At 40.0% G+C, this 11,500-nt stretch overlaps 1 protein-coding gene across 1 annotated transcript; it reads right to left on the bottom strand.

Annotated features, from left to right (window-relative positions):
• Nucleotides 1–3,218: 3,218 nt before the first annotated feature.
• LY96 (lymphocyte antigen 96) lies at nt 3,219–9,968 on the bottom strand. Its single transcript, XM_010709049.4, has 5 exons — nt 9,584–9,968; nt 8,056–8,145; nt 6,871–6,999; nt 5,660–5,712; nt 3,219–3,762 (listed from the first exon to the last, which is right to left on the bottom strand). The coding sequence occupies exons 1-5, from the start codon at nt 9,675–9,677 to the stop codon at nt 3,661–3,663; spliced, it is 468 nt and encodes a 155-aa protein (XP_010707351.1). The 5' UTR covers nt 9,678–9,968; the 3' UTR covers nt 3,219–3,660.
• Between the last annotated feature and the right edge of the window lie 1,532 nt (nt 9,969–11,500).

Raw genomic sequence — 11,500 nt, 5'->3', positions numbered from 1 at the left:
CCATCTGCAGCAAATCCTGACAGCCTCTTAAAAACAACAGTAATGAGGGAGAGAAAAAGGAGATATTTGTGAAGAATTTCAGTGTTGGATTCATGCTGTAGCTGCACACTAGGCCTTCCTTGATTAATTTTTTATAGTGGGGAGTTTTGCACAGCTAACTGGAACTCTTGGCAAAGTACAGATATGTCAGAATCTGTGGTTCTCACTGAATGTTTGAAGGCAAAAGTACTCAGTGAATGGCTTACTGCACACCGTTCAAATTCTGACTGAGCCAGGACTGAGCCAGGAGACGAAGAAGAAAAAAAATGGATCAAAAGTTTGCTGACCCAGTAAACAGAAGAAAAAGGAAAAATTAAAACACATCTTTATCAGTGATTCAACACAGTGAGTACTTTGTCTCAGTCTTCACTGGCATTCCTGGTTGATGAAAAACTATGAGCTAGCAGTGTGTGTTTGCAGCCTGAAAAACCAGTGGTATCCTGGGTTCCATTAGAAGAGGTGTGGTCAGCAGGGAGAGGGAAGTGATTGTCCCTCTCTACTCTGCCCTCGTGAGGCCCCAGCTGGAGTACTGCATCCAAGTCTGTGGCCTCTGACACAGGAAAAACGTGGAGCTTTTGGAGAGGGTCCAGAGGAGGGCCATGAAGATGATCCAAGAGCTGGAATACCTCTCCTATGAAGACAGGCTGAAGGAAATGTGCTTGTTTAAGGCTGCAGGGAGACATCATTATGGCCTTCCAACATATAAAAGGAGTTTCTAAATATGGGGGAAATCTACTTTTCACAAGGATAGATTGGTAGCGATAGGATGATGGGGAATGATTTTAAACTAAAAGAGGGGAGATTTAGATCAGATATCAGGAAGAAGTTGTGTACCCAGCTGTATGGGGCTGCTGAATCACGGCCTGAACCTTTGATTGATCACCTGAGGCGAGCAATGAGTCAGCCATGGGAGCACAGGTGAAGGCAATTCACCTGTGCTGCAGGAAGGGGTGGAGCCTGGCTCCACCTCTCCTAGACCCCATTTAAGAGCTGACTGCCAGTGGGGAAGGATCTCTCTGGAGATCTGCTCTGTCAGGAGTTTATTTTGTGAGCCCAGGACAGGGTGAGTGATTTTCTCTTATTTCTCCAATATAAAATCTATTAGCCAAGCTCCTGGATATATCTATACCATCTGTATATCCATTGATTAAACAATATATCTATACCATCTGTATATCCATTGATTAAACACCAGCGAGTGGAGAGGTGTTGATACAGGCTGCCCAGAGAGGCTGTGGATGCCCCATCCCTGGAGGTGTTTAAGGCCAGGATGAATGGGGTCCTGGGCAGCCTGATCTATCAACTGGCAACCCTGCCCATGGTAGGGGGGGTAGGAACTTGATGATCCTTGAAGTCCCTTCCAACCCTAGCCGTTCTATGATTCTGCGATTCTTTACTGAGTCCAAGCAATCTCCTTAGTCCTAAAAGACTCCTCTTTGTTGGGAAGCTCTGACAGTGGATTAGGAAACGTTTGGAGGGCAAGCAAGTAAAATAACAAATTTTGTCAACTACAGGCACCAACAGAAGAGAGAAAAGTGCTGTAGCAACTCTGCCTGGAGTACGTGAACACAGAGCAAAGCTCTGCCTTCAGCTTTCCTGTCCACGCTGCAGTGCCTCGGTGACATTGGGGCATGCTGCCTGTATGAACCTGACTCTACAGAAATTCTGCCTCCTCCTCACAGGAGGCAGCAGAGTGTGGCCGTCATCAATGCTGCAGTAAGTGGAAACATTCAATTATGGGCAGAAGAGAGGCCTAAGGCCTTGGAAAGGTCTTTGCTTTATAAAGTTGTGGCTCCTGCACTCTATGTCGCAATCCTAGCTGCTGGCATGTGTAACCATAGCCCTTCAGCTGGAGCCACACTATAAAAGTCTGCAGCGTAAGCTGCTGAGCACAGATGGTTATCTGTAAATATCTCTATTTAGATACAGAAATTCTAGTTCTACCTCTATGTACTGTAAACTTCTGTAACATCCGTAAGGCATTAAAACACAGTTTTATGAAAAAACATGGGGCATGTATTTGATTCCAAGTTACTGTTGTTTTTCTCCCACTTTTAGTATCTGCTATTAAATAAACATAGCACTTAGTCTAACATCCAGAATTATTCGGGACAACAGTTATCTTGGAACACTGACACTAAAACCTTTTTGAAGTTTTGTCTTGCTATTGGATACTTGTGAAAAGGGTACAAGAGGACATCATGGTGAGATTTCTCCATGGACAGGTAATACTAACAAGTAAAATAGAAGAAGAAAAGTAGAATTTGGTTATCAGTCTTTCCGGCTGAGTATTAACTGACACTTTAGGTTAAGAGGAAACTATTTACAGCTCTAGTAACCTGAATCAATCTTAAGCAGTAACACTCAGTGCTCAGAAGATCCTGACATGGTCTGAGGACTGATTGCATCTCAGATGTTTTCCACCACCACTTGGATATAATTGTGGCTTCTTGTTTCCAGCCAAAACACAGTTTTGTTTCTTATATTTTTATTGATTTTGTCTTAGATTGTCAAACTAGCTATGTTGAAACTATTTTTAGTATTTTTATTTCTATACTTCACCTCCCCCCTCCCCTTTTCTTTTTTTTTTTTTAATTTTTCCTTTCCTGGTCCTCAATTTTAAATATGTCTCTCTGTGTTAAGTGAGATTAAAAGCTTTACTTCCACTAATTTTCACACTTTGAGCAGCCTGAAATAACTGGTTAGTTCTGATTTCATGGTTTTGGTCTTTTTGAAGCAATCTGCCAGGTACAGCACAACCCAGTGGCCAGTGTGTGCACAGCTTCTGTATGGACACGTTTAATGGGGGAGGGGGAGGGGGGAAGAACATGCTTTAATTCACTAAGCCTAAAAGTTGAGTATGAAAAGAGATTTCAGCATGCTTCTGGTAACTGAGAAAAAGTTCAACCTGTAGCTGAAGGACCATTCTCCTGCTTCTGAAGGAGACAGCCTGGGAGTCTCTGCCCAGCTCTTTGCTCAATGCAACATAAAACCGGTGTTGTGGTAGTTATAGCTCTGGACAGGTGAACTCAGTTGTGCTGGATTGGTGCAACTGGACACACTCTTCACTTCAAGTTTTATCAACATCAGCCACATAACCTTTTGCTCCTCTGCTACAGCTCTGTGCAGATGGAGTTGAACATTAGGAAAACGACCAAAAGTAAAAGTCATTTCACAAGTTGATTGTACAAACAAATTTATTGTTAAAAGAAAAAAACAGAAAAGCATTTTTTTCAGTCTGAAATGCTGTTGTATTTTAAGTTGAACACTTCTAATTCTTATTCTTCAAATCTTCAAAAATTCTTGAATGAATATATCATAGTCTGAAGTACTTGGCTTTTCCATAACTGAAGGCACAACACTGAAATGCAGTTCTCAGTCTGACCATTTGCAGTTATTCTGTGAATTTACTGGGATGCCCAGCTCCAAGAGAAGTTGCGTATATTGGCTGAACATCTGATCACAGCCATGCTATAAATGGAATAAGACTCCATGTTGCTTTCCACACAGAACTTGATGTGTTCTACCTCAGGAAAACTGCTTTATATTTCATAAGATGGATTCCAGTTGTTTGCAGAAGGAGACTCTAAGCTCTGGATTTATTTGAAATGTTTGTTGAATTCAGAAAGAATCTTGTTTCACTATCATGGTGAAGTTCAAGCACGTGATAATATTCTTCTCGGAATCATCAGAGAATGCTTGTAAAACAACTATATAATGTCCCTAAAATCCAGGAAGAAAACAAGGAGATTAGTGCATAATGCTGTCCATTCTTGGCACAGTGGCCCCTTGGCTTTATCCTAAATCATGGTGCCCGAGCCTTGAGAGACTCTGGTCACAGTGATCAGCTCTGCATTGCGTGACTTGACTGTGCACAGCATGGGCAGTGGTGGCTCAGCTGTCCCCAGCAGCTCCCAGCTCACCTCCTTTCATAGAACAACTACTCCTGGACAAGTAGAATCCTGCTTGTCCAAACCTGCACCTTCAGCCCAGCTGTAATTCATCCATGTTTTCTTGCAGTGACCACTACTGTAAGCAACACTGGTCTCTGAGTCAGCTGGATATTCCTTCCAGACCCACAGTTCTGCCCATGTATATCCTGCAGTCTGACCCATTAAGCAGTGCAACTCTAGATCCAGCTGTTTTCTAGCAACTCATCACAACCTTACACAAGCAGAATTAGTATACATCAGGACAAAAGACATCATCATGGCCCTCGCTGAACTCAGGTCCCACTCTACCTCCTTTGAGACCTTCCTCTTCTGATACAACAAGCTAGTTGTACCAATGAGCACTTGGGAGCTGAAGGGTTCTCTGGACTAATCTAAAGACTGTGAGGTTTGTATGAGTTCCTGCTTTCCAGTAAAAGATGATTAGCCATAAGGAAGCATCAGGTAAGCCATGAACACCTTAATTATAGGAGGATTTATGGCAGAGACACTCCCTCTCTACTGCTAGCTCTGAGGCTGGAAGAGATGTTCAGATGTCCAACCTCCTCAGGGGCCCATGAATTTTGCATTAAGGGGAGACTGAAGATTTTGTGCCAGTTGGAACTCCTTGGTGTCATTTGCGGAGTTAAACAGAGTTGTTAAGGCTAATGTTAGAGTCTTAGAAAGGCTTAAGTTGATGAGGAAGGTGTTGGGCTGCACTGAGGACAATTGCGACTCCTGATTTAACACTGAAGCATTGCTTTTACTTTTGGAAACTATTATTCCTCACCAAAACTTTGCAAAGAGTTTCAGGAATGAACAGATGAGCATGTGAAAAGAACCTAAGAAAAAGAGTGAAATGAGCTGAAAGAATCGAATGGATGTATTAAAAAAGGTAAAAAGAAACAGAATAACTTACCAAATGAAAATGAACAATTAAAGTGACGTTAAATTTATACTTTTGGTCATTTATAAAATAGAGGAATAATAAAGGAAGAATAATCCAAACACAACTAGAATTTCAAAGATGCCACCATTCTGGACTTGTCACCTCAAGCACAAGAAAGTTTTCTGACATTTTCTTTTCCTGTTTTCTGCAGTTCAGTTGAACCTATCTTTCCAGAAAATATATAAATGTAAGACATGGACATGCTAGAGTGGTCCAGAGGAGGACCACACAGATGATCAGAAGAATGGGGCACTTCTCCTGCACAGAAAGGCAGAGGAAGCTGGGCTTGTTCAGGCTGGAGAGGGCTGAGGCCTCCAGGGAGAGCTCGCTGTGGTATTTCAGTCCCTAAATGGGGTCTACAGGAAAGGTGGAGGGAGTCTTTGTCAAGGAATGTCAGAGAGGATAGGAGGAGGGGTTTTCAACTAAAAGAGAGTGTATTTAGATTAGGTACAAGGAATGAATTCTTCACTATGAGTGTAGCAAGGCACTGGAACAGGTTGCCCAGAGAAGCTGCAGGTTCTCCATCCCTGGAAGTGTTCAAGACCAGGTTGGATGTGGCCCTGGATAACTTGGTCTGGTGGAATACTTCCATGCCCAGGGTAGAGGGCTTGGAACTAGACGGTCTTTAAGGTCCCTTTCAACCCAAACTAGTCGTTGGTTCTATGATTGAATGATCACATAATTATACAGTTCTGTTAAGTATGCTATTTTAACATTACTATTTAAATAAAATGAAAAGTACCTTTGGAAACAATGTTCTTTTACCCTTAATGTCAAATTCTGTGTCAATTGTTTCTGTAAAACAGATAAGCAACAATATAAATGGTTACTTAAACATAAAGCCATTAGTGAAACTTCATAAATAACTTCAAAGCAATATAGCATATCTCTCAGCAGCACTGCCAATGCCATTTACTCTTCCAGGCATAAAACCTCCACCTCTTTATTCTCCTAAAACTCAGCCTGTTTGCCTAAACAATGTGCAAGAAAATATAAATCAAACAGAAAGCTACTGCAACATCTTCTACAAACCCTTCCTACTGTATTCAATTTGTAATAGTAGTTCAGACAAACTGAAAACTGAGAAGAGCTGATATTCACTTAAAAAAAAAAAAGGAAAATATGAACTACATATTTGGAGATCTGTTCTAGTCTTTTTGGCTTTGAACTGATATCCTGAACACTTCGGATCAGAGCCTTTGTCATGCTAATGTTGGTTAGCTTGTACTACAGGATGACTCTTCTCTAATAAAACACATTTTATGTGGTTATAGATAGAATCTCTAGAACACCATCCAGACACTTACCTGAATAAACTGTTCTGTATGTTAGTAGTGACCCTAGATCCTCCTCAGCTTTGTGTGCAGTCCAGTCAAGTTTAGTGTTTCCATGTCATTTTAGAAATGTTTGCAATAGAAGTGTCATAATGCAATAAAGGGTATTACTAATCCCAATTTACAGAGAAGGAAACAACGCTATAAAGACATTAAAGAGTATAATTTGAAAACACTCAATCTTAGCAGAGTTATTCCAGCAGAAAACTGCCTGCTCTAAATTCTGCCACCTGAGTCATGAGATGAGGGGTGAAATCATTGACCCATGTGGCTTGACTAGAGTGCACCTGGGTGCAAACTCTGATTCAACGCTTCACTCTGAAATGGTGAAGTATTATACTCTTCAGTGCCTTAAGCTGCTGCTTCCAGAAGCCAGAGGTCCCAGAGACAGAAAGGACACCTCAGTGAAGGCCGAAGTGCTATAGCACAGCTAATCTTGATGAAGCTTCACCTTAATATTTCTGGGTTTTCCTTCTAAGTGAGATGAATTGATCATAAAGAGAAAATTCTATATGCATGGGTTGATCAGTTAGTCTTCTCAGAAATCTGCTTGGTGGCAAGAACCAGTGGCCAGATTATACCACAGTCTGCAACCTGCAAGGCAAGGTTTCCCACTGACCTCCTTTCAGCCTTCCACACAGAGAATATTCGTCATCAGTTCCACTGCAAAGAACTTCTCCCCATTGCAACGCTCTGGCACCTTCATACCAGACTGTGAAGACTATCTTCAAAAAGGTAACATCACTTTCTAGTTAAGATATTGCAAGTAAGAAAAAAGTAATTGGTAGGGAGGAAAAAATACATATGCAGACATACTATTTAGACTAAAAAACTACTTTTTTCTGAAATCTGGATTTTTTTAGTCCCTCAAAACTAATAAATATGCATTTCTTGAAAACCGTTCTTTCCAGAAAAAAAAAAAAAAGTTGGTTTCTTTTACCAAAAGGCATCAGTCTTAAGAAATATATTAGTGACATATTTCAAAATTTCTTTCAATTTCTTCAGGAACGACAACAGTGTTCACTTAGCTCCATAGCTCATCCCTGAGAGATTCCACACATGTAGTTTTAAGCAGGTATTGTAAACAAATTGTCCAGATTGCTAGTAGCCGTCATAAGGTTACCTTACTAGGGAAGCAACCTTACCACAGCTTCAGAATTTTTACTGAGCAGGTGAAGTTTAAGATGCAGCTCACAGACTAATAGAATCACAGAATATTCCGAGTTGGAAGGGATAAGGGTCATCAAGTACAACTCAAGGCTTCACACAGCACTGCTCAAAAATCAAACTATGTGACTGAAATCACTGTCAGTACACATTTCATTACACATTGACAACTTGGTTTAAAGTTTAGCTTAAAGCTAGGTTTACACACACACACTCCATTACCATATTTCCAGTTTCTAGAGTATGCATATTCATAGTCCTGACATGCTTGGATATTTTTTCCCCTTAAAATATCTTGGGTCATTTTTGGACCAGAAGAGCTTGTACACAGCAAAAGTTTGTTTGCTTTTTCTAGAAGTACCTGAGCTGCCTCAAACTGGCACACGCAGTGCCAGTCAGTGTACTGAGCTACGGAACCTGCACAAACCAAATTCAAACACTCCTATCTTCACAAACTGCTTAGAAATCATTATTTCTGACCATCGCTGTAGTTTGTCTATTCCATTGTTAATCACAGAAACGTATCTCTTAAATACACTGACATTTAGGGTAAAGTGACAGTTTTTTGCTTGCATCACTTTTACTATATTTTTTTTTGCATTCAGACAATATAATTCTCTAGGCAATAGTGACTCACTTGGAATCCAGGTAACAGCAGCATACCAGACGGATTTGTTCAGCATGCTGCAGGGTGTCACATTAAACTTGAAATAATGAGATGAAGAATCTACAGGATAAAATGATTTCATGTTGTTAGTGAAAATAACACTATTTATTTATTATATTTATTACTGGAGATTTCTCCAGTGAATTACTAAAAACGTACATATGTAACACACAGTAAACACAAACACAATACAAATAAATTTAATATAAAGTATATATTATGCAATTGTGTAATCTAATTACTTGTAGGAAACATTAAGGATCTTTTCAAATGATATTCCTTATTGCTTACATGGTTAGAATGCAAAAGGACCATCATATTACTTTGTGACTGAGAAGTAAGAAAAGTCATTTGTTGGATAAATTACATTTTGCGCTCAAACAGGCAAAAAATATGCTTTTTTCTTTTTCAAAGTCACACACTTTACATTAGCATTATGCCATTCAGGATCCTTTGATAAAAATATTCCTACTTACGCTAGCTGTGTATTATCCATACTAGCACGTTGCCCAAGGCTAGCAGGCCACCTCAGGTAGCAACAGAGACTTCATCATGATTTATAATGAGCTCTGACTTCTATTTCGTGGATTCAAGCAAGGGTTGTGCAAAAGGACGGTGTGACTGCTGGTAATTGGCAGTCATGTTCTGATCATAACTGCGTACAGGAAATTATGGTAGAAAAATGGAGAACAAAACACACAGTAGTCTCAAAGGCTCAGTTTGCAAGCTTAGGCCTGACACAGACTCATTACATTTTTTAAATGTGTGTTAATGGAAAGCAAAGTATCCGAGGTAAACATTCCCTCTCATGCTTTACTTTACATAGATATTTTACAGGTGATCAACACTGGTAATGCACATAGACATGTTTCTTTCCTTAAAAAATATCTGTCTCCTAAAATTCCTACTTTCCTGCCATTGAGTATATGTGTGCACACAGAACCTGCTTGGCCCTCGCAGTCTCATTGTGCCTCATTGCTGCAGAACTGATGAAAAAAGTCAGTGAAATACATGGATCCTATGGCCTACTGCTCAGAGACAGCTAGCAACCAGGAGAGAGCCTGTCTTGCTGCCCCAAAGCTGCACTGACCCCCAGCCTGGTACAGTCTCATAGACAGCTTTTTTTTTTCAATATTTTGAGTGTAGAATATTAGTTAAATCAGTGTGGGTAATTTATACAATACAGAATTTCCAAACAAAATCAAAACCCAAATCTTCCAGCTTTTCCTGAATCAAAATATGCCTCATGCCTTCTCTACTGAGTAGTAAACACCTTCCCTCTTACCTACTGCAAGCCACCGAGGTAATATTTACATTTATGCAGCATAATTTTTATAATAGGGTGATTAATAACAGAAATATACACCAGCTGAAACTCTTGTTTATATTTGCCTGATTCATCCAAGAAACATATGGAAGAGAAAGCTCACATTGCCTTAGGCTAATGTAATTATTGTGCACAGGCCAAAAGGAAAAGAATAAGCTAGTTTCTACTTACCACAAAAAGTATACGACAGTTCTAGATCTGACGATGTACAGAAAAATCCACTGACTCCAGGAGTGAACAAAATGAAAAAGACAAACTCAAACATATTTACTTATTCTGATCGGTATTGGGCAGAATGCTTCATTTTGGAGAAAGAGGAACAAAAATTCAGCACGGTCATCCTCAGTCACACATCTCCAGGGAATATTTGTTTTATTCTGTCAAATTCTCTTAATTCTCTTAATCAATCCTATTACAATGCTATCAGTTATCTTCATCATAAACTTCATGAAGGAAAAGAATTTCTGCCTTTGTTGTTACATCTTCTCCAGACAGCACAGCTCATGTCATGAGTGAAAAATGAAAGAGAAAACTGTGTGAAATAAGGAAGTGAGAGAAACTAAAAATACGATTACCAGAAGAATGTAGAAGGCAAGTGGGGGCTGACTCAACAGAAGCAACTGTTGTGAAGGCTTGATTTCTCATGCTCACAAGGTTTCCTGAACATAATAAAAAAAAGTTACAAAACGATGAAAACCTAGTCCACCCTTACTGGTGTGTTAGTCAATAGTCCTCGTATGTTTTCACAGTGAATTTCTCACAAAGCTCATCATACCATAAGAAAACTCAGACGTTATGGATAGGACTAATCGGATGATATATTTCTGAAAGTCGGTAAGGATGGAGATTAATGCGACCAGTTAACACATTAATGACCAGACCACTGAAGTTCTGCTCTATGTCAGCTTTACTTTCAAAGCTGCATCTATCACGGTGATACTTCTTAGCGACAACAACCTTAAAAATCTATAAAATTTCTACTAATGAGCTCCATGCCCCTCCCCCTAGCTCTGTGACCTCTTCTCACGCTCTTCACTGCAATCTCTAGCAGAGAAGCTGCACCACGCAATTCATGCTGGAGCATCAAGTCCAAACACTGCTCATTTTGTCAGTACAGTGCATGTTAGGGGGTTTGGAACCAGATGAACTGTAAGGTCCTTTCCAACCCAACCCATTCAATGATTCTATGACTTCAACGTTATACAATTTCCCTGACAGAGTACATACACCTCACACAGACTTCAGCTGTTGTTTAACAGGACACTATAAAACATGCAAACAATTTGCAACCATAGTTGCAAATAAAAATAAATCTGGATGCTGTAGTAGCTAGGATGTTGTAGTAGCTGGAAAAAGAAATAATGAAACAGTAATAATGAAATAGACACTGAAGTATAGCTACCTCATAACTGTGTCAAAAGAAAATATTTATTTTAAATCACAAAATCCATATATCCATATTCTGGAGTAAGTCTAATCAGTCAGAGAACAAGCCAGGACTGATAGAAGACTCAACAGATCCAGCAAAAGTCACAGGCCAGTTTTAAGTAGGTGGGAGACTGCACTGACTGTGCAGCATTGACATGAGATGACCCCACTGAATGCAACCCCACTGCTGCCAGACTGGGACTTGCTTCGCTGCACAGCACGTTGGGTAACTGATGGACTCATTAGAAAGAGCTCTGCAGATTTACAAGGTCATATATAAAAGCTCTCACAACTAAAATGAAGACAAACACTTAGTTGAATCCAGTGACTTTCCAGACCGGGTTCCAAGCTACGTGTTTTCTTCACAGTTACTGCCATAAATGAAATAGATGAGGAAGGAGTCCCCCCTGGTGGCATACACAAACACATGGGGAACCCCTGCATCCTCTGCTATTCCTTGTTGCATTGTACTGCACAAGACTATTTCAATACTTTTAAAAATATAGCATAACTAGGCTTCATTTTAAAAAGGATCTGGCTGTCTAATTAGAGAAATGTAACAATAAGTCCTAATGGTGTCAGGGCTAAAATTTCTCTTGTGACCGTGACAATGAAGTGTGTAACCTTTACTATCATGTCTGGTCAAACTGTACTTAATTC

This window comes from Meleagris gallopavo, chromosome 3 (genome assembly GCF_905368555.1).
Source record: "Meleagris gallopavo chromosome 3, MGAL_WU_HG_1.1, whole genome shotgun sequence".
Classification (NCBI taxonomy): domain Eukaryota; kingdom Metazoa; phylum Chordata; class Aves; order Galliformes; family Phasianidae; genus Meleagris; species Meleagris gallopavo.
The sequence above is the reverse complement of the archived record's forward strand: the minus strand, read 5'-3'. Positions and strand labels throughout refer to the sequence as shown.

Coding starts and splice junctions, on each gene's coding strand:
- LY96 (XM_010709049.4), bottom strand. CDS start 9,677: ATGTTTGAGTTTGTCTTTTTCATTTTGTTCACTCCTGGAGTCAGTGGA. Junction 7,000..8,055: donor TGCTGTTACCTGGATTCCAA/GTGAGTCACTAT, acceptor TATCTTAACTAG/AAAGTGATGTTACCTTTTTG. Junction 3,763..5,659: donor AAAGAACATTGTTTCCAAAG/GTACTTTTCATT, acceptor CCTGGATTTTAG/GGACATTATATAGTTGTTTT.